The sequence below is a fragment of the Limanda limanda genome, chromosome 11 (genome assembly GCF_963576545.1).
Source record: "Limanda limanda chromosome 11, fLimLim1.1, whole genome shotgun sequence".
Lineage (NCBI taxonomy): Eukaryota > Metazoa > Chordata > Actinopteri > Pleuronectiformes > Pleuronectidae > Limanda > Limanda limanda.
The window spans coordinates 12,654,181-12,675,705 of record NC_083646.1 but is presented as its reverse complement, the minus strand read 5'-3'; the positions used below and the strand labels follow the sequence as shown (position 1 = coordinate 12,675,705).

Below are 21,525 nucleotides of genomic sequence, written 5' to 3'. Positions count from 1 at the left end.
AAACCGCGGCCAAAGAAAAACACTCCCCTGAAAAATCTTATTTAAAAAAATAATCAGATTATATTTTGTGGCTGCTTGACTTTTGATGCTTTATGTTGTCATTTTTTTTTAATGGGTGGTAGTGGTACTGTGTAACTGCTGGATGCAGACCACTTGTGGCGTAGTTGTAATGTACTACTCCAGTGGCACAAGACAAACGTCATCCTCCGGTGCTTAAAGGGCACTCAGCATCAACACTACAAAATATTGGAAGTAATGCAATATGAACCACAATCTGCCACCTCTCAGCTCTAAGAAGTGTATTTATTAATATGATTGCTGGTTGTAGGCTGAAATGACAAAGTTGTGTTATGTAGACGATTGTACGTATACTGTAAACTGACAGAAGGATGTCTAAAACTTTATAGCGTGTGTTGCCTGTGAAGGGGGACGATTTGACAATTTGACTTTTTATAATTCATGTTTAGATTGTGATATGATAGATATATTCTCTCCATGATGATTCTGGGTCGTTCAGCTCCCATGCATTTTTCTACATGAATGTTTCACGTGGCTCACGAGCCAACGTCGCTGGTTGTCCTATATGCTTCAATTACTATATTTCTACTGTGTATAAAATGTGTATATGTACATATAGGAGTCACGGAAATGCCTTCTCATGCAACATGTGCTGCCTGTCCCCCCCCCCCCCCGCCCTGCCATGTTTCAGTTATGTGGTGGTGATGTTTTCATGTCGGATTTTAAAAGATTAAACATATTTTCTAAATCTTGGTTTTGATCCCCCTCATTCACAAGTGTTGTCTTATTACATGGTATCAGGAGTTTTGTGTGTACAACAAGGAATACAACCACAATTTGAAGTAACTAGAAAGATTTTAATAATCTCTACAGTTCTAATTATTCACATGATAGTGGATGTTGCAACAAATGTGCTGACTAGCCATTCATTCACTATTTTACACCATGTTACACACTAGATTGGTCATCTTCCACATAAACCTGCCCTGAGATTACATAATCCAGGGACCTCCAGTTGAACACATTGCCTGGGGTGAAGCATCTGTCCTTCATATAGCGTTTTATCTCAGAGTCAGGGATGACGTAGTTCCACATGTGGACTTTAGCCATCATACCAATAAAAGACTGATCTGCGTCAAAGCCCCCACCATAGCTGTCTTGTTCTTGACCCAAGATAATGCTGGGCTTTCCTTTGATGGGCTGTCCAGATTTGATGAATCTCTTGATGGTTGGCATGCCGTCCACCCACAGCTGAGCCAAGCCATTCTCAGAGCGCCAGGTAGCACACATGGAGTGCCACGTGTTTGGAGGAAATGACAGCGACAGGAAGTCTGTGCCGCCGTCCTGGGCGTGCATCCTGATCACGTCTTCTGAATTGATCTTAAAGAGCACAAAGGCATTGTTGTGCGACGCTGTAGACAAAGAGAAGAGGGCGTAGTTCTTTTTGACATCTGTGAGGAACCTGAAGAGAACAACCAGCTGTAAGAAACCGATGGAAACAGCTCTACATACATTCCCCGCAAAAAACATGCTTTAATATTACACCACCTGAGACAGATGGTCACCGAGTTGAACTCAGTATGATTTGTGAGGAGGCTGATACGATCAACTTTGCTCTCCTTGGAGAAGACGAACACTTTACCCTCCAGATCTGCAGTGGTGGAAAATCGAACAGTGAGTCAGAGGAGGAGAGTGAGAAAGAATATTGACCATGTTACCAAACATAAACTGAAGAATTGTGGTTACATTTGACCAATCAAATGCTGCTTTATGCTTACAAAGTTCTTTAACTGAACAAAAAGTGACGACGTACCGATGGGTTCTGCGAAACATGTTGATATCAGGACCGTCAAAAGTAGAAGTTTCTCCATCTAAGAATTCAAAGGGTCTCTTTTAGTATCACTGAAAATAGGAAATCATTTTTGCAGTCATTTTATGATCACAAAAATCCCTTTCATTCATTAATTACTTTATTATCACAGCCTGGGAGCCTGTGTAGGTTCCAAGCACCATGTTTTTTTTGTATGACAGCAAATTCTAAATAAAGTCCACAAAAGATAGGGTACGATTCAAACAGAAAATGCATTTGAAAAACGATGAGATTCAAGGTTTGTAGAGTATCTTTTACCTTGTGGTCTGGCAAGTGTCAGCTATGTGTGGATCGCCTGGATGCTCCCGTTCTGGGTCGTCTGAGCTGCTTAAATTGCTCTGCTGTAATCTTAATGGACTGTGGACTCTTTCCCAATTGTTAGGTACATCAAACAAAAAATGTGTCCTCTTTTAGCATGAGATACCCATTGGCACTGTTGGGGCACAATCTATTCTAATTACACAAATGCATCATCGTCTTTGCCCTAATGTCCCAGGGAGCATGCCCCTGAAGAACAAACATATCCACTGTGTGCGTAATCACTCACTTCTCAAATTGCAGGCCACTAAATAGTGAGTTTGCCATTTTGTAGTGCTGTCCAAATGTTTCATGAGATTTTGCAAACCCTATATAGTGGACTCAAAGCATCTTTTAGTGTACAACTGACGGTCACTAACCTAGCAACACACACCATTATTCATTGCGCTCAGTGGTGAGGGAAGTATTTACAGTTTATTAAGTAAAAGCACTAATGAATAGAATATTTACTCAAGTTAAGGTAGAAATACCACATTAACTTGTAGCTTATTCCCTAACTCGAAGGTCTACTACAGGGGTCTCAAACTCAAATTACATCGGGGCCGCTGGAGGCAGTATCTGGGTGAGGCTGGGCCGCATCAGGTATTCCACAAAAAAAAAAACTTTGCTAAAAAAATCCAAACTTCTCTAATGTCATTACTAACTGTTATTTAACTTCAATGGGTTTTTCTGAACATGAATAGAATATTGAAGAACACGAACGGTTCTTGTAAACATGGCTTCTCTTGCCTACTTCTTGCTGCCAGAGACCTGGCAGCGCTTCCTCTCACATAGCTGAGCCACATTTGGCTTGAGGGAGGAAGCAGTTGAGACCCTCAGTATGGCTTGAAGATGATCATCAGTAAGCCTGGACCTGTACCTGGACTTATTGAAGTTCAAGGTGGAGAAGAGCTTTTCACACAAATATGTGCTCCAAAAAAGGCACATGGTCCGCTTGAACATTCGGGAAAGCTCAAGGAAGCTGAGGTTCAATTCTCACAAAAATTGCCCAAGCTTGTCTTCCTTTCCACTCACCTCCCTGAACTTGGCTTTGAGGTCAGAGTTGCACTGCAGGCCAATGAGCTCCATTTGAAGCACAGAAGGGGCATCTTGCACATCAAAGGAGAAGGGATCCGCAAAATTTTTGTAAAAGTCGCTCTGTGCGTCTTGAAGTCTGCAAATCTATGATCAAATTCCTCCTGTAGCCTCACATTTTTCTATACATGTTTGTGCTTACTTTGTGCCGGCGTGTTGGCTTGCCTGCGTTCTGGGACTTATTTGAGCAGATCCGGTACCTCTCGTATCGAAAAAAATATGAATATTAAAAAAAGTTTTTTAAGAAATGATTAAAATAAAATATAACAATATAATGTAATCACTAGAAAATTACGGAGCCCCTGTTGACATTGGTGGATGAAATACTAATTTGTGGCCACGCAACAACAAGATAATCTAATAAATTATATATAAAGCTTTCTTAACAATAGCATCACAATTTCATAAAATAATAACAAATGCAGACTTCTAAGATGAACCAAAATAACTAGCACATCGTCATGTACAGTCCGTGGCTCGGTGCGTAAATGTCACCACCAGAGGATGAGGGAATTGAATTCATTAAAATTCATCCACACATATCAGGTGTAAACAGGGCTGGACTGGGAGAACAAAACGGCCCGGGCATTTTTTGGCTCAGACCGGCCCACATAATTAGCCGAGCAAATCTGCCATTAAATTGACGTAACTTATGTCTTCTAAATGTCTTAAAGTAGCTCATATTAAAAGTACTTAAGTATCAAAAGTATCTGGTGTTGAAATGTACTTAAGTATCAAAAGTACAAGAACTAAAATAAAAAATGCAAAGCTCTTTTTATAGTAGGTCTATACAGACACAAAACAACCCAAAATGTTTCTCCTCAAGATTTATCTCAACTGACTGAAAAATTACAACAACAATATGCATATAATGTATAATTTTACCAATTTTGAACCCTAGATGCTGAGGTTCAAATAGTAATGGACCAGTGCATCTAGAGACAACAAAGAATTAACTATAAACAAGTGCCTCTTGTGTCTGCCCAAGAACATTAATAAACCGCAGTATAACCACTAAAACATTCTGTAAATATCACTAAACATGGACCTCTCATCAGTAGCAAGAGTGATACACAATGCCCCTTATGATAACTCAGCAAAGGGAAACCAGATCTAGGCACACAAAATAAGACACTATCTCTTATCCTATTCTAGAGGAAGTAAAAGTCGTAACAAGATTTCTGAAGGTGAACCTGCGGAGGGATAGACCAACCCCCCCCCCCGACGGCAAACACGCCACCGGGACCTGCACATCTCAGGAGGGAGGGGGCAGCGAGTGAGAGAGAGAGAGAGAGAGAGAGAGAGTGAGAGAGAGAGAGGGGGGGGTGCGCCGTGGGTAGAGGCGTGCGACGCCAACCTCCGCTGCTCAAGTAACGAGCCAGTTTGGAGAGTGTATTGAAAATTGAAAATGCGCGCTCACATGTCTGCCTCCACTCGCTCATCATTGTCGAGTCCTCCTCGCTCGTCTCCCGGCGCACCTGCTGCTGCTGGGCTGGTGAACCCGGCACCACATAGGTCCGTCTATTTGGCATATTTAGCAGCCTCCACCTCCAGAGACTTCTGCTTTTTTTCCCGATGCTTCTCAGCGCCACCCGGGCGTTTTTTTACTCTTATTATCCATTAAGTTAAGTTTCTGTCTCAGCAGCAGCCAGTCCCGCGACTCCCGCCCCCGGTTTGTATTGTGATTGACAGCACTGTCAGGGCTCTCTGAGCCTGTCAGCCCATGATTGATTGACAATGACAAACAATAGACCAATAATATGTGTCGATGCTGGCAACACACTGCTAGCCCTCTGTAGCCAATTGGCCGGCCCAATTGGAGGGAATTTAGAGAGGAAGAAGAGAAAAAAAACAAAAACAACAACATAGCGGACCAGACCGGCCCACATTGGGTCAACGGCCCACCGGGATTATGCCCGGTATGCCAGATGGCCAGTCCACCCCTGGGTGTAAATAATAATGTAAACAGCCCAGACTGTAAAATGTAGATATTAGCTCAATGACGTGTTATAAACTGCTGCGGTTTAGAATAATCTGTCTGCGTAAAGGAGCTCCAAAACCTCACAGCGTGTGCGTAAAGGAGCCGTGGTGTCCCTTGAATTTGCTTCAATTTAACAAATTGTGTGTGTGTGTGTGTATGTGTGTGTGTTCCGTTCCGCTGGACACAGAAGTCGCCTTTGCTCAAGACGCCACTTTATTAATCACTGACATAAAGACTGATACCGTCACTGCAGTATAGCCTAAATAAGTCCCACTGCATTGTAAGTGGCATGTGTGTGCTGTTTTAAGCGGCGTTTTATGTGCGTTCCGGGACCTGTGCTCGTCGTACCTGCGCTGTGATATGTACTTAGCGTTCCGGCACCTTGTGATTTACAAATGAAGCACTGGATACATCATGACCTGCGCGAAAGAGGGCGGAAAACTATGAATTTCACCCTCCTGCACCGCACATCCAAAGCCACTCTTTTCTCTCCCGGCTCTCTCTCTCACTCACTCTCACACGTACACACACACACACGACCCCGCCCCCCATGTCACTCACTTGCATGCTGCGTTCACTGGTCAGGAACACAGTAGGAAACCAGAATATCATAACATTGTCCCACACAGCAGCTAACAGCGGAGCTGCTACAATGTTTGTGCGGGCCGCACTAACATTAAACTTTCATATTAAGGTGGGGGCCACAAAATATCGTCCCGCGGGCCGCAATTGGCCCGCGGGCCGCGAGTTTGAGACCCCTGCTCTAACCCATAGATTGCTCTAACCGCAGTCTGTCACTGCAGCATGTCTGTTCACACAGGGATCCCATCCAGGAGGATGTTTTAGATGCTGGCATGCCTGTCCACGGAGCCATGGATGCAAAAGTCACATCAGCAAATGTCTCTACTATGCTGCCAAAATGAGTACGTTTTTATACTTCTCTTTGTATGCATAATGCTGCTATGAGGAACTGTTGTGAGGTTGTTGTTGACAAGGTTTGTTTTTCTCAGTCAACTCGCCATGGCCGACCTCCGACACCCAACGGGACAGGTTCTGTTTGCGACTTGGATTGCTGCTCTGGCTGGATTCGCTGCATGGTATCTGATGTGATCCCGCCTCCAGCCTGTCATTTTGCTGCTGAGAGAGGGAGAGAGGGAGCGGGAGGAGAAACATTGAAGGAATAAATGAATAAAAAAAACAAAAACAAAAAAAACCTGCGTGCGCAATTCCTGCGCAATGGGCTTCTGCGCAGGATGTGCGCAGTAGGTTTCTGATGTGCGCAATTTAATTAAAATTTTAATTAAATTAATTACATTTTTTTTATACATTTAATTTGAAATGGTTATACTTAATTTTTGTTTTTAAATTTACATATTATTAGATCTTGTGCAATGAATAGGTGGTGGAAGTCCTGCCAACACAACAGCCTGCCAAACTTACCCATGAGTTCGGACCCAGCTCCTGTGTCCACTGGTGTCCTGGTTCCACCCATGGCAGCGTAGTGGCGTGGGGCTGGTTCCTCCCTGCGTCCTAGGGAGCGCATTTCTCAGCTGGTTCAGGGGTAAATGATGCTGGTCTTCACAGGTGACTGACCTACGCAAGCCTGTAGCCGCCCCCCACAGGAGATTATGTGCTTGTGTGTGTGTGTGGCCGCTGGGCTTCCCGGTTCTTCCCGGCATTACGCTGCTGGTGAACATGGGCGAGGAAATGAGGCGGACCGCTTTTCGCGGCGCTTCTACATCCGGTGTGTCCCGGGGTTAGAGGATGATGGTGTGACATTATATATATATATTGTTTTACATTGCATATGTCACGTCGTGTTAATTCAGTCCAGGGCCCTAAGCGAGAGCCCCCTTTTTCCGTGTTGCCCCTGGTCCTTTGAAGGTCTGTGAACACCCCTGATCCTGTGGAGCCCACAGAGCTAAAAACACGTGCTATTAACTCACACTTAGATTAAGTCAAACTGCTGGAGTTCACATTTATCTCACCGGTATTTATATCTCATCTTTTGCTCTTCACAAGAAAAGACTTCATTACCCAGAAACCACCACGTCGACGTAGTGGACATCGGACGTCAAGATGGGGCTTGAGAGCACTATGGTCTGGTAAGGAGACGGAAACACGTTTAAAGTTACTGAGTTGACTGACGGTGAGACACCAGTGAGATACATGACGTGTGGACGTGTGCAGCTTGTCCTGGTGTCGACACCCAGGTGGCTCAGGTTCACACCATGTATTTAACACTGAAGAAGCTCGGGCTATCCCCTGAGTCACCTAGCTAACAGCAGCTAGCTGTAGCTTCCAGAACAAAGCTAACCAGCCGCCTCACAAACAAGCTCCGGACATTTTATCACGTTACCTCCACATTCGCGCTAACCGGTGTGGTTGTGCTGTTTGTGTTCGTGAATCTCACCGGCAGAGGAATCGTGGTTGAATCTAAATGTCTTTTTGTTTATCCGGTTAGCATTAGCTAGCTAACAAAACCTGTCACCCATGATGGGTCTGTTGTTGCCTTTACTTGATCAACATGATGAACCAGCGATAACATTATTCAGTCATGTTGTTCTAGCTATAAAAAAACAAAACAATGACACAACAGTAATTTGTTTTAATCACAAGCACTGTACAGCTGGTTTATTACATTAATTTACATTGTGGTATTGTTTTCATTGGGGCTGCATCGTTTTTTATGGTTAGATCATTGTTTTTGTTATATTTTCAGTCATTTGACATTAAAGAAATAGTGAAATTACCCATTATATTATCCCTAAATGTGAAAGATAGTTATTAAGAGTATCAAACAACCTAAAGCTGATATTATTTGCTTCTGAGAATTTGATATTAAAAATGTTTGACATTGCTGCTTGATAACCTTATTCAGCCACTAATCCTTTTTTTCGAAACTGTTGTCAATTGACCCAATGATCCAATCGTTTCTCTTTATAATCACAGAGGTAAAATATATGTATTGTAAATGGATATACAACGAATATTTGTCCAATCTAGGGCTGGGCAACAATATTGACTGATCTGAAAACGTTTATCTTCAGATAATTTGTGTCCATATCATCCAGTTCTAGTCCAATCTGTGTGTGTGTGTGTCTTTTCTGAAGTGATCATTAACCTTGTTGTTTATGCTCCTTAGTGTGGACAACAGTGAGTACATGCGAAATGGAGACTTTCTGCCCACCAGGCTGCAGGCTCAGCAGGATGCAGTTATCATTGTGTGTCACTCCAAGACCCGCAGCAACCCTGAAAACAACGTGGGCCTCATCACCATGGCAAAGTAAGAGGCAGTGTGTTTGAATCGGTGTAGTGACATTAAATATATGATAATCTAATAACAGAAGTGTGTTATGGCTCTGTGCAGCAACTGTGAGGTGCTGACCACACTGACTCCAGACACGGGGAGAATACTGTCCAAGCTGCATGCTGTGCAGCCCATAGGAAACATCAGCTTCTGCACGGGCATCCGGGTGGCACATGTGAGTTTGTGATTAACACTACATAGTGGGAAAGTACCACTAGAGGAGCTGGAAAAAAGGAACACAAAGCTGAAATTTAGGAACACGTAGACAGATCAGTTAAAGTTGCTGCTGTAAATCAGTTGAGTCCCAGTATGCCATTCCAGTGATCCAAATACAATATAGTCTGCTTATTGTAATGCCTCACACCTGTTCTTTCCATGCCATGGTATGCAACATGTCTGTGGTGAAAAAGAGTTTAATCTTCTGATTGTCACTCAAGTGCATTTTGTCAAGTCACACGGTTCTTATCTTTTTATTCACCATGTTTCTTTCTGCAGTTGGCATTGAAGCACAGACAGGGCAAAAACCACAAGATGCGCATTATTGCGTTTGTTGGAAGCCCAGTTGAAGACAACGAAAAAGAAGTGAGTTAAATCAATCGGTGTGGGTTTTCCATATTATTTGTTGTCATGTATTTCTCGATAGACTTTCATATCATTCTTTAAAGATTTGGATTTGGAGGTATACAGTAATTGGGATACATTATTAAAAGTGCCTCTTCAGTTATACCTCTTTCTCTTTTCATGTAGCTGGTCAAAATGGCGAAGCGTCTGAAGAAAGAGAAAGTCAACGTGGATATCATTAACTTTGGAGAGGAGGTATTTTTTCATTGAAGCACAACGCACACAGACACAACCTCTTAAATATGTACTATTTCATATATTTTATCAAAAATATTTGGTGCTCCACACGCCCACCCTCTTACTCTTCCTTGCAGGAGATGAACACAGAGAAGCTGACGGCCTTTATCACCACACTGAATGGTAAAGAAGGTGCAGGCTCCCACCTGGTCACAGTACCTCCAGGCCCCAGTCTGGCTGATGCCCTGCTCTCCTCACCCATCCTGGCTGGAGAGGGAGGTGCAGTGCTAGGCCTGGGCGCCAGTGACTTTGAGTTTGGAGTGGATCCCAGTGCAGACCCGGAGCTGGCCTTGGTAAGAGAGCAGGGGAAATGTCAATTTCTTCAGGATGTTGCAATCGCAGTATTCGAATCATCATCTTGAAGATTTTGTGACCTTGCAACTTTCACCCTTCGTAGCAGTCCCCCACACAAAACTGGAAGCCAAACATATTGATGTCAAACTTGCTTTCTTGTTGCTGGAGATGGAGACATCATTCACCAAACAAAAATAATACTAAAGAGCCGGTGATGCAGTTGGCTGATAAATCCAAACGCACAATTGAAAGTCATTGGTTGACTGTGAAATATTGTAAAATCAAGGCCATATAGATTAATGCTTGCCCGTTTCCATGACCAAACTTGTCGCTGTCACATGCTACCTTTAGGCACAAATGTCTTAGTACAAACCAGTCGATAGGGGACTGCCTGTAAAAGTGCTTTGTCACTAATGGTGGGTGGGTGTGCTTACATATCACAAATTGTAATCTTTTAGATTTGCCTGAAGTGAAATCATGCATTTTAGGCTGCAGCAATCCCAAAAGAATCATACATTCCTGGAGGGAAAAAAAACTATAATAATTACTTGTAGTATGTATTTGTGTCAGTCATGCTATACTTCAATTTCATTCATGATATATTTATATTATTATTTATATTATGATTCATTTCTTCCTCTTCTTTTTTGCGCTAGGCTCTGAGGGTGTCTATGGAGGAGCAGAGACAACGGCAGGAGGATGAAGTTCGCAGAGCCGGTGTTACAGCTGCTGATGCTGGCATTTCCTCTCCTGTCGCAGATGGTAGGAAAAAATGATTTTGCCCATTTCCTTTCATTTTTGCCGACATGTGGTTTAAAGCGTGTGTTGACATGGCATATTTTTCTTTTTGTTTCAGAGTCTGAGGATGCCCTCCTGAAGATGTCTGTTCCACAAACAGAGTCCTCCACACCTGCTTTACCAGACTTCAGCCGCATGACAGAGGATGAGCAGATTGCCTACGCTCTGCAGATGTCTATGCAGGGACCAGGAGCAGGTTAATCATGCGTTTAGAATTTTCAGAATTTCCTTCATCAGAGAATGAATGACCTTTAAATACAAGCTGTGTCCATCAAATCTACAGTATGAAATGCCAACGAAATCAATTTACTGCAGGATCTTCATGCATTTTTGGAAACGAATAATGCAACTTCTTTAAAGTCTGGAAAATATCTGTTTCTGCAATTGATGAACAGTTGTCTCTTTATCTCCAGTTATAATTCCACCAACCCGATGTTTCTTTCCTAAACACCATTTCTGTTCCTTTTGGTTTATCTGCAGAGTTTGGAGCTGAGGACATGGACACGGGAGCTGACATGGATTCCACTGAGGCGAAGGTAAGCACAAGCCTTTACCAGTTATAGTTGTCATTTTGATGGTATTGAAAGGCAAAGGTTACATTACATTATTATCTGTATCAAGGATGAGGAGGACTACGATGTTATGCAGGATCCAGAGTTCCTCCAGAGCGTCCTGGAAAACCTTCCTGGAGTCGATCCCAACAATGAGGCCATCCGTAACGCCATGGGTTCTCTGGCTTCCCAGAGTGGCTCTAAACCCGACGCCAAGAAAGATGAGGAGAAAAAGAAATAAACACTTGAAGAAGAAATGAACATATGATGAATAAACAGACCTGAGAATTGCTCTGCGTGTGTTATTTGCGGTATATTATTTCTCCCCTCAACACAGGAAATGTTTTGTTCATCTTTTGTTTATGTAGCTGTGTGAACTGTAAACAATGTTTGCCTTTTTTCAACTTTAGGTTGAATGATTTCTGATTTTCATTAATTTGTGTCAAGCAGATTCTTCCTTTTGAATCTTTTCTAATATAACTACTCAGCAGCATGGGCCAATTACATCTCTTAATAAATTTAGATTGTGAAACCTTATGTGATTCTTGAAATTAATTTACTTTTCTGAAGGCTGCCACAGTTTGATCTTTTCTGAAATAATAATGTAAGTGGTATAGGAATTTGTATGCTTGAATCACTTTATGTTAACAGGGTGTATAATGATTTATATTATTTCACGCAATTGTAAAATTTGAATTAAGGGAGATTCATATGGACACAGTGAGATTAGAGTACAATAGTTGTGTATTAACTTAATGATAGGTGACATCAGTAAACATATTTATGTCTTTACTTTTCTTGCAGAATATTTCAATCCACAAACAGAGTTTGGCAGCAAGAGAAAAGTTTAAAAAGTCTCCTTCAGACTTTTGGTGATACCTAATGCCAAAACAGTAAATTAAAGATAATGGTAAAATGAACAGCTGATACTAAAGTTAATTTTTGTATTTTCAGGTTTATAGTCTGGAGAGTAACATTCACAATTTCTTCTAGCCTGAAGTGATTGTTTTGCAAACCAAGAGTTTAAAATCCTACTGTGACTGAGAAAAGTGTCAAATCAGCACCTTAGAGAAAATGGGTCCAGCAAACATTTGGAATTGTTGCTTTAAAATGAGAATGAAATGTTTCTAGAATATCTAAATAGTTGACGGGTAATTTTCTGTTGGTCAACTAATATATTTAAAGCTCATTTTGCCCTGCTACTTAGTCTATATGGTTTTTATATTGTGTTTTATTTACATTCTATATATTGGTTATTTTTTTTCGTGCACTGATTGCTGGTTGTACATCAAATTGCCCATGAAGGATGATAAAGGTTTTCTCTTGAGGAAAACTTCAGTTCATCACAAGCTGCACAAACCTAGCAAAAGCAGCAGAGGAACCCAGCAACCAGCAGGGGGCAGCCTCAGGACATCACATGGAAAGAAGCAGCAGCAGACTGCTTGGAAATTAAGCAGCAAAGTAGTTTTGCATGAATTTTCAGAATTATATTAAATTGAATGTGTCCCACACTGTGATTCTTGTAAGGTGTCAGAAGCTGAGGTTGGAAACTACTGGAGGAAGTGCGCAGTTCACTTCTGCGCACAATCAATTTAATTTAATTTAATTTTTAAATTTTATTTAATATTTTTCCACTTTAAAAAATGTACTATTTAAATTTACATAGTGTAAGATATTGTGCAATGAATAGGTGGTTGAAGTCCTGCCAACACGACAGCCCACTAAACTTTAGCAGTTATATTAACATTAAGGATTGGATTACCTGCTCATTCCCATAAGAAACTGAGCACAGGAAGAAGTTGGACAAATTGCACATGTAGACTCTTTTGTTTGTCTGGTCATGATACACCTGTGTATCGATTTTTGGTGAATATCGGGGGGCACCGTTGTCTGTCAGTGCCTGTCAGTGCTCGGGCCCTATTCCCGAAAATAAATATAAATGAAGTTAAAAAAAGATGCTCAAGAGTTTAAATATCTGAATAACAAAATAACATATTTTGATTAATATTTAATCTTTGCTTTAAAAAGTCATAAGGGTGAATATAATTTTAAGTGAGTCTCTTTTACTTTTGGAGAAAGAGGGTGGGGGGGGGGTTGGGGTATTTGATCTGTTCTCCAGGATGACATGTTCATATATTGATGAAGTGAAGAGTTATATAACATATAATCTGGTTTATTTGGACTTGTTGGAAACATGAACACGTGCAGGGCTCTCGGGAAGTGACCGTCGCATGATGTGGTGACGGGAAACTTCTGCGTCCGACAGAAAACTCAGGAACCAATTGCAAACTAGCAGGTAACTATAGCTAACTACAAGCTAACGCTAGCTGCAGCGAGCTGCAGCGAGCTTCAGCTAGAGTAAACCTAAAACGCATTCGACACGGTTCATCAACACCGTGCTAGCTACATGTGGCTCTGAGCTATTCACACTTTTAAACTGACTCTTACAGAGCGACCGCTTGACGTTAGCGAGGCCAGCTAGCAGGCGAATGCTAACACGTAGCTAGCTGTTAGCAGACGCTCCCACTTGTTGCCGCTTGACAGTTGACATCTTCAACTCTGTGTAACTCGCTTTGCTTCATCACACCTGTGTGTGTGTGTGGGTTTTTCGTCAGTGAAGCGTGTGTTAGAGCAACAACACACCACCAACTTGTTGCTTCGACCACAACACACCGGAGCTTCCTGTAGAGACAGCTGTTTACAGACGGAGAAGTTCAAACTCAGCTCTGTCAACACTTAGGATTCAGTGAGGTTTTCACGTGTTACTCTGATTTTGTGTAGTAACGTGAGTGTGTTTTTGCTTGATAGGCGTTGAGCCTTGAGCCGGCGATGGGGGACATGAAGACCCCAGACTTTGATGATCTGCTGGCAGCTTTTGATATTCCTGACATCGATGCCAAGGAGGCCATCCAGTCGAGTCCAGAGGAGCAGCGGGATGAAGGGGGGACCCACGCCGATGGGTCTCCGTCATGCTTTCCCTGCTCTCCTGCCTCAGACTCTGACCGGCCCCTGGTCAGCGTCATTGTGAAGAACACAGTGCGGTCAGAGTCTGTTGAAGAGGAGGAGAAGTATGATGCTGATAAAACGGACAATCCTTCAACTGGTGACTCAGCCCCTCAGGTTCGGGTCAACTTCAACTCGCAGCCTGTTCCCAAACTGACAGCCGACGCTGCCGCAGAGCCACAGGTGGCCAACGGCTTTGAGGGATCTGTCCCCCGGGATCAGCGAGCGTGGTCCCTGCGTCCCTCCGCTCTGAATGATGATGATGATGAGGGAGATAAAGATAAAGGAGCGGAGGTCGCACCGACCCATCGTACGACTGGTGTCATGAACAGTTTGAAGCCCGTGCTCTTTCCCCAGTCTCTGACCAGCTCATCGACTCCACACTCCGTCAGCCCACAACGTTCTCCACAGTCCCCTCAGAAAGAAGAAGCTTGTCTCCTCGGTGACTCATCATCCTCCCCTGTACCACAAAACGGGAGTATTAAAGTGGGATTTATGCACTCAGATGATTATGACTCAGAACCAGACTTAGGAAGTCCGCTAGTGATCCAAGAGAGCCCCGAATCTGTCATGTCCTCCCCTCCCAAATTTAAAATGAGGTCTGAGCTACTCGGGTCTCCTGTAAAACCTTCTCGGGACATTTCCAAGCCTCCTAATCTCTCTGCAAAACCGAAACAGCTTAATGAGGAAAAGGGGCATCCTAGAACCCCCAGGTCTCCCACTGCAGCTCCTCAGCTGCAGAGCACCAAGGACTCCCTCCCCTCTGTCATCACGGGCTCCGCATCGGTTCAAGAAGAGAAATACCCAGAGCATGTGATTGATGAGAGGGACTCACCCGAGAGCCCACCGCCCAGCGAGACAGGTCTTGTGGTCCCTAAAAGTAGCAGCAGCCCGGATTTGGCCAAAACACCAGGTCTATTGGTGAACCACGCAGACACTCATCACCTAGAGGAGCTCATGGATATTGAGCCTAGCAGCGAGGAGATGTCAGGTCGCACTGATGAGCAGAGTGAAAAGATTGCTGGAGATGAAGAAAAGTTAAATGAGGAGACCAGTGGTGCTGGGACATCATCTGAGGATACGATGTCTGCTTTTGCTGCAGAGAAGGATTCATCCCCACTGCGTCCCCTCAAAGTTAAAATCAAAATGCGGACAGGAAGCATCACAAGAACTGTGACTGGTGTGGCACCCATGAGAAGTGCGAGAGCCACTTCCAGGGCTGTGGACGGTTCCAAACCTTCACCAGAACGTCTTAACACAAAAGCCAAGAGGGTGCTACCACAGCGAGCTCCGCCGCCTGCAGTAGCAATGCTTCAGGATGCGTCTTCTGCAACAGCACAAGTTGCCAGTACGGTTAAACAGAAATCTGCAGTGGACACCAAACCGAAAGCTTCCCCCACAGCTGTCAGCATCACTAAAACTGCTGCCCTGCCCTCCGTGTCCCCCCAGAGAGTCGGCGCAGGTGGGATCAACCTGCGCAGTCTGGGCCAGAAGACTCTCAACAGTGGAATGATTCTCACCACACCTTCACTTCTGACCGCTCAAGGTGGCAGCAAACCAGCATCCATAGTCAACAACACTGGGGCGATCATATCCAAGAGTCAGACCAACCTGGTGGAAGCATTCAACAAAATCCTCAACAACAAGAACCTGCTGCCGTGTTATAAACCAGACCTGAGCTTGCCTCTGCCTGCAGAGTGGGGCATTCCTCTGCCTGCGCAGGTGAGCTGCTTCTATGTTTAGAGCTGGATTGTTTTTTTTTCAATTAATCAGTTAATCGATCAACATAAACATTTGTCAGCAGCTCTATTGATAAATTATTTCATTTAAAAAATGCCAATCCGTTTACTAAATATGTTTTAGATTGTTTGTGACACAAGACAAGCAATTTAAGTATCTCACATTGGGACCTGAGGAATTGTGATTTTTCAGTTTATACAACAAAAAATGTATAATTCATCCAGTTTAATTGGTAAAACATATTAGTCACAGGCCTTATATCTGCAATAAGGAATCTCTGCATCTGAATAACAAGCATCTCAATTTATATTTGAAGAAAAAATAATCTTTGAAGAGTGCTTGTTGCATACAAGTTACATCTGATATCACATTATGAACAGAAAGTCATATATGACCAAGTCAGATCCATATTTTACAGCTCTCTGTTTTACATGAACTGATCAGCATCTGATAGTATGAAATGTTTGATCCCTTGCAGGGTTATCGTTGTTTGGAGTGCGGCGATGCCTTTGCCCTGGAGCAGAGTTTGGCTCGACACTATGACCGCCGCTCGCTGAGGATTGAGGTGACTTGCAATCACTGTGCCAAGCGCCTGGCCTTTTTCAACAAGTGCAGTTTGCTTTTACACGCCAGAGAGCACAAGGAGAAAGGCCTCATCATGCAGTGTTCACACCTGGTCATGAAAACTGTAACTTTGGAGCAGATGATAGGTCAGCACGAACCCACGGCAATAGGTCAGTGACAATAGTATCTGTCTTTGATTTGACATTGTTGTTGTTTTGGGGGGTGTCTGTGATTTTGATCCTTGTTGTATCTTCCTCCTTGATTCCCCAGGTGGCCTCTCTCCGTCTCTCCTGCCGTCCTCCTCAGCACAGTCATCATCCTCTTCAGGCCTGGTCCTAGCAAACCCAACATTACAGTCACACAAAGTAGTAACTAGCAAGAAAGCAGAGGAGGTGCAGCACATTAACAATAAATGTCCGGAGTGTCTGACTCAGTTCAGCAGCAAAGAAGAGGTGGCTGAGCACTTCCAAGAAATCAAACCAGGACACACTTCTGTAAGAGACTGTGTGTGTGAGTGTATGAGTGTGTGAGTGTGTGTGAGTGAGTGAAGGAGACAAGTATAATTTATTTTCTTATCAGATGCACAATGAACTCTAACTCAATTAATTCCTTTGGTCTCTTCCTTTTCCTCTGTTGCCTCACAGCCCTGCTCTGAGTGTTCTCCTCCCATGTTGCTGCCCAACAGCTGCAGTGCAGCCGCCCATCAACGCATCCACCAAGGCGGCCCACCACACGTGTGCCCAGAGTGCGGCGGCACGGCCAAGCAGCCGCGATTTCAAACACATCTGGATGAGACCTGTTTGCATTTTGCTCGCCGTATTGGATACAGGTGCGACATCTGCTCGCATGGTGGTTTCAATAAATTGAAGATTGCCGTGGTGTTTGTTCAGCCATCTCTCTTCTCTCTCTCTTTTCCCGTTTCTCTCTCTCTCTCTGTGCAGATGTTCCAGTTGCCAGGTGGTGTTTGGCGGGCTGAACTCTGTGAAGTCTCACATCCAACAGGCTCATTGCGACATGTTCCACAAATGCCCCAGTTGTCCCATGGCTTTCAAATCGGCCCCCAGCATCCAGAACCACATCACTGCCCAACATCCAACACTCACGGAAGGACCGGCAATGTACTGCATACACACACTTTCAGGCAGATTTACAACCTTGTCTTTTCACATGTAAATAGTGTCTTTCTCACAATGAATTGACACACTTTTTATTCTTTTACAGATTGATATATAAATGCGTCATGTGTGACACTGTCTTTACACACAAACCCCTGCTCTACGTCCACTTTGACATGCATTTAATCAATCAGAAGGTGCATGTTTTCAAATGCCCTGAGTGCACCAAGCTATTTTCTCAGAGGAATTCCCTACTGGACCATTTCAAGGTATATCTTCATTTATGTACTTGATCTATATCTAATTTATGTGTTTAGGCAAACGAAAAGTAAAAGAAAAGTCAGCCATAATAATCTCCTTATGTTTAATCATTTATTTTACCCTGACCCTGTTCCTCAGACCCACATTAAGACTCCCACGTTAAAACAAAAGCAGCCTCTACCTCCAGCTGCTTCCTCTCGTCCACAACCTGCGGTGAAGTTAGAAAGCTCAGATGCCGATGAATGGAAGGATGAAGATAAAGAAGAGAAGGTGAAGACAAAGAGGATGAAGACCCCTTCAGGGTGGAAGTGTTTTCCTTGCCATGCAAACTACACAGAGCGGGATGACTACATTATCCATATGGCCGAACAGCATGGCAAGGTAAATTGACTGAATTTGTTTTTTCCAGATGCATCTATTGCTTGTTTGATGTCTTCACAGACGATTATCTTATTTTGTCGTGTAGAAACTAAAGAAGTTCCCCTGTAACAAATGCGAGAGTTCCTTCACCACAACTTCCAGTATGAGACGTCACATACGAGACAAACATAAAGTCACGAATCGAGGATTCCGCTGCCAGTGAGTATCCCACATCCAGTATGAAACTGGTATCAAAGCATTTGTTGTTTTAAACATTCACTAAATTGTTTTAATTTAAAACTAACGCTATATAGCTTAGTGAAGTAAAACTCTTGGAATCAGTGATGTCTGTAAAATAAGAGTGATGTGTTATTGCTGATTGCATCACTTTCCTATTATGACTCCGCCTCTTATGATGGGCTCAGAGTTTTTAAAATCCTGACCGATTTGATATCAGGTTGAATCACGCACTGGATTCTTCACAGATATTCATCTCTCTAATATGCACATACTACAATATTTAAAAATTAATGGCACATCACACACTTCTAAATATTTAGTTTCAAAGACACACTTCGATCAGAAAATTGAAGTTTATCTGTGTATGTGTGTGTGTGCATGTAGGTTCTGTACTGAGGGTAAGAAAACCTTCAGTTCTCGAGCTTTGCTGGAGAGGCATGTTAAGCTGAGACACAAGGACAATGTGGGCCAGGACACTCTGGTGGTAAGCCTGTATTTTCTTTCAAGTCAAACATCAAGAGTTTTTACTGAGCTATGTTCAAAATAGTTTACTTTGATTTCTTTTGGTCACAGGGAGGCAGAGATGAGGCCGACAGCTCCTCAGAACAAGACAGTAACTTGGGGGCTCGGCGCAGACGGAGAGCAGCTGTGAAGACGGAGCACAATGAAGAGTCCACAGATGGGATGACTCCTGTGAAGAAGCTGCGGTCCACCTCCTCTGCACCTGCTGCACACTCACTTCCTGACTCTGAATTCCGCTGTGCCCCGTGTGGCTTTGCCACAGACGACCAGACATCATTCTTGGAGCACATCAGCCAGCACAAGAGATCAGGGGCAGAGGGAGGTGGTCTGCAGTGTCTGCAGTGTGGTGCCTGCTTCACATCCACCTCCTCCTTATCACGCCATCGCTTCATCATCCACAAAATGAAAGATTCAAACACTGACAACCAGCAAGCCCTCAGCCTGCACCCAGCACCTTCCCCTGGCAGCAGCAGGAACCATGATGATAAGAGTTCTCTGGACTGCTCTGCACCACCGTCACCCTCTTCTCAGTCCTCTGGAGCGCAGAGGAAAGATGAGGAGGACACGCTGGCCTGTAAGGTGTGTGGTAAACATTTTGAAAAGGCATCTGATCTGAATACACACTTCAGAACTCATGGTATGGCCTTTATCAGTGCAAGGAATGCAGGAAAAACTACCTAAGGTGGTAGATACTAGGGGAAGATCTGTGTCGGCAGGTGATACATTTGCAAAATTCCTTTAAGTGTCTGTGAGTACACCAATGCACTAATGTAACCAAAGATTTTACAGGAGAGTTTATGTGAACAGATTGTAAGCGTCTGGCCTCAACCTGCCGACATTCAGGATCTAATACTGCATCTGTGTTCAGGAATGATACTAATGAGATCAGAGCTACTTGCCAGTCAGCAGACCGGTAGTCTGACTAGTTCTCTGACCACATTCACAGGTTGACAATAGAGAGCTGTGAATCTCCAACCAAATCCTGCTGTGATGATGTTGAGGCTTTAGTGAATGTTGATGGACAGCTATGTACTGTGTCCATTTCCGATTTTTTTTATATGTTTATCCTACTGAGGAGGAGGAATGTCGAATGCCAACCCAGGTGTTTTTCTGTCAAGTTGTTTTTATATATTTTTCTGGAGATAATTCATTTTGGGCTTAATTTCTATCAAGTGTGTATACGTAATTGGCAGTGGACAGTCTCTTTGTGCCACTGTGACGCAATCGGTTTTCAAATGCATTGTCTACACCTGAATTGAGACACAGCCTATTGTTATAATGTGTTGAGATATGTTAGACAAATAACCTATGTATACACAGAGAGGGAACTATTTACTCTAAAGAATGTAATTTAAGATGCAAACTTAATTAGTCCCACTCAGACTTCTGAAACTTTTACGTTGGAAAACAGATTTGCTTTTACCGTCTAATTGCCTCTAGAAGCCATTAGATGTACTGTATGTCTATTGTTAACAAAAGACTCCTACCTACTGCTAATAAATGGTTACTGTGACTAAGTGCTGAGTAGGGGTTAAAATCCCTGCACATCTTAAATGCGTCATGTATTGATGTGACGGTGGACCAATAACTTTTTGGAAGTAAAATAATTTAATCTTTAAATAATTATTCTGATTTGGAAAATGGTGAGCAATAAGTGTACACACTTGGAAGTTATTTTCCTAAAACTTTGATCATAATTGAAATTAATATTCAATACATAAATGTTCGGTATTTACACCAGATTAACTGAATCATTCCGTCTCTGAGAGCAAGAGATGGAAGTAAAAGGATGTGTTTTCTTTGTATTCAGGCATATGTTTGTCTAAAGCTTATTTTATGAGATTACAGTAAACAAGCGTGTAGTCGGTGAGCATGGGATAATGCTCGTTCATTTTGATTGTCTGAGAACATGAGGACATGTTGAACTTTGTATTTGATGAGTTTTTCTTCAGTCTTTGGTATCGCTAAAAAATACTGACTTAAGTTGTGGTAGAGGAATCCGGTCGTGTTATTGGTGGTCAGGTTTCAACTCCGAGTCCACATCAACACACACACACACAGACTGAATTTGACAACTGTTTAACTTAACTGTGTCATGATACAAAAGGTCCCAGAAGATTCAGTAGCGCTGTTATGTTGTGAACGCTTAAATGATTTTTGCCTGCTGTGTTTTGATTTGATTTCTTTTACTAGTAGCACCTTGTTTTGTGTGGTTTATGTCTTGAAAGCTGCTGGTTCACTGAGACTTCTCAGACCACAGAATCTATAAGCCTGAGCTAATATCCATACATCGACATCACTGAGGCCTCAAAATACTGTGCTGTAGTCGTCAGCGACCTGTGAGCACTTTCTCAGGAGATCATCCAGTGCTTTGAAACACACTGTCCTGTTAAACCTTCTCAGTTTTTGCATTGACAAGACAATTTCTAACCAAATGTTCATTAAAAATTTATCAAAACTGGCATGTGGTCGTGTTTTAACTTGTCTGAAAACACAATTGCAACCGTAAGTGTGTTAATAATATTTATTTTAATCATTTATGATTCTCCATTTTGTCAGCACAGTATCAATTATATCCAGATTGTGAGATCTTAAGACATCCAGTATAGACTGACAAACATTAAATATTCAACATCATATTAATATAT

The 21,525-nt window shown here is 42.9% G+C and overlaps 3 protein-coding genes across 5 annotated transcripts; 2 read left to right on the top strand and 1 right to left on the bottom strand.

Moving 5' to 3' along the window:
• Positions 1-854: 854 nt before the first annotated feature.
• On the bottom strand, positions 855-2,237 carry LOC133013491 (C-reactive protein-like). Of its 2 annotated transcripts, none has more exons than XM_061080445.1 (4): positions 2,147-2,237; positions 1,832-1,920; positions 1,567-1,669; positions 855-1,480 (listed from the first exon to the last, which is right to left on the bottom strand). In XM_061080445.1, the coding sequence occupies exons 2-4, from the start codon at positions 1,887-1,889 to the stop codon at positions 967-969; spliced, it is 675 nt and encodes a 224-aa protein (XP_060936428.1). In that variant the 5' UTR covers positions 1,890-1,920; positions 2,147-2,237; the 3' UTR covers positions 855-966. The 2 variants fall into 2 exon arrangements, with proteins under 2 accessions (XP_060936428.1, XP_060936429.1); XM_061080446.1 differs by having other exon boundaries at positions 1,832-1,889; positions 2,147-2,235.
• Positions 2,238-5,420: 3,183 nt separating this feature from the next.
• On the top strand, positions 5,421-11,364 carry LOC133014303 (26S proteasome non-ATPase regulatory subunit 4-like). 2 transcript variants are annotated; one of them, XM_061081497.1, is made up of 12 exons: positions 5,421-5,955; positions 6,065-6,184; positions 6,272-6,358; positions 8,407-8,547; positions 8,632-8,746; positions 9,067-9,153; positions 9,319-9,387; positions 9,507-9,722; positions 10,380-10,485; positions 10,580-10,717; positions 11,002-11,057; positions 11,143-11,364. In XM_061081497.1, the coding sequence occupies exons 2-12, from the start codon at positions 6,108-6,110 to the stop codon at positions 11,311-11,313; spliced, it is 1,263 nt and encodes a 420-aa protein (XP_060937480.1). In that variant the 5' UTR covers positions 5,421-5,955; positions 6,065-6,107; the 3' UTR covers positions 11,314-11,364. The 2 variants fall into 2 exon arrangements, with proteins under 2 accessions (XP_060937480.1, XP_060937481.1); XM_061081498.1 differs by lacking the exons at positions 5,421-5,955; positions 6,065-6,184; positions 6,272-6,358 and adding an exon at positions 7,080-7,366.
• A 1,942-nt stretch (positions 11,365-13,306) lies between these two features.
• Positions 13,307-21,338, top strand: znf687a (zinc finger protein 687a). Its single transcript, XM_061081488.1, has 11 exons — positions 13,307-13,368; positions 13,881-15,797; positions 16,294-16,549; positions 16,650-16,873; positions 17,024-17,208; positions 17,321-17,497; positions 17,601-17,763; positions 17,894-18,136; positions 18,222-18,334; positions 18,740-18,839; positions 18,929-21,338. The coding sequence occupies exons 2-11, from the start codon at positions 13,902-13,904 to the stop codon at positions 19,556-19,558; spliced, it is 3,987 nt and encodes a 1,328-aa protein (XP_060937471.1). The 5' UTR covers positions 13,307-13,368; positions 13,881-13,901; the 3' UTR covers positions 19,559-21,338.
• Positions 21,339-21,525: the final 187 nt, after the last annotated feature.

Bases quoted from the DNA above. Each gene is read 5' to 3' on its own strand.
- LOC133013491 (XM_061080445.1), bottom strand. From the start codon at position 1,889: ATGGAGAAACTTCTACTTTTGACGGTCCTGATATCAACATGTTTCGCA. The intron at 1,670-1,831 runs GTACGTCGTCAC...CCACCACTGCAG, and splicing joins ATGTTTCGCAGAACCCATCG to ATCTGGAGGGTAAAGTGTTC. The intron at 1,481-1,566 runs GTGGTGTAATAT...TGTTCTCTTCAG, and splicing joins TCGGTGACCATCTGTCTCAG to GTTCCTCACAGATGTCAAAA.
- LOC133014303 (XM_061081497.1), top strand. From the start codon at position 6,108: ATGCTGGCATGCCTGTCCACGGAGCCATGGATGCAAAAGTCACATCAG. The intron at 6,359-8,406 runs GTATCTGATGTG...TATGCTCCTTAG, and splicing joins CTGGCTGGATTCGCTGCATG to TGTGGACAACAGTGAGTACA. The intron at 9,723-10,379 runs GTAAGAGAGCAG...TTTTTGCGCTAG, and splicing joins CAGACCCGGAGCTGGCCTTG to GCTCTGAGGGTGTCTATGGA.
- znf687a (XM_061081488.1), top strand. From the start codon at position 13,902: ATGGGGGACATGAAGACCCCAGACTTTGATGATCTGCTGGCAGCTTTT. The intron at 15,798-16,293 runs GTGAGCTGCTTC...GATCCCTTGCAG, and splicing joins GCATTCCTCTGCCTGCGCAG to GGTTATCGTTGTTTGGAGTG. The intron at 17,764-17,893 runs GTATATCTTCAT...CCTGTTCCTCAG, and splicing joins CCCTACTGGACCATTTCAAG to ACCCACATTAAGACTCCCAC.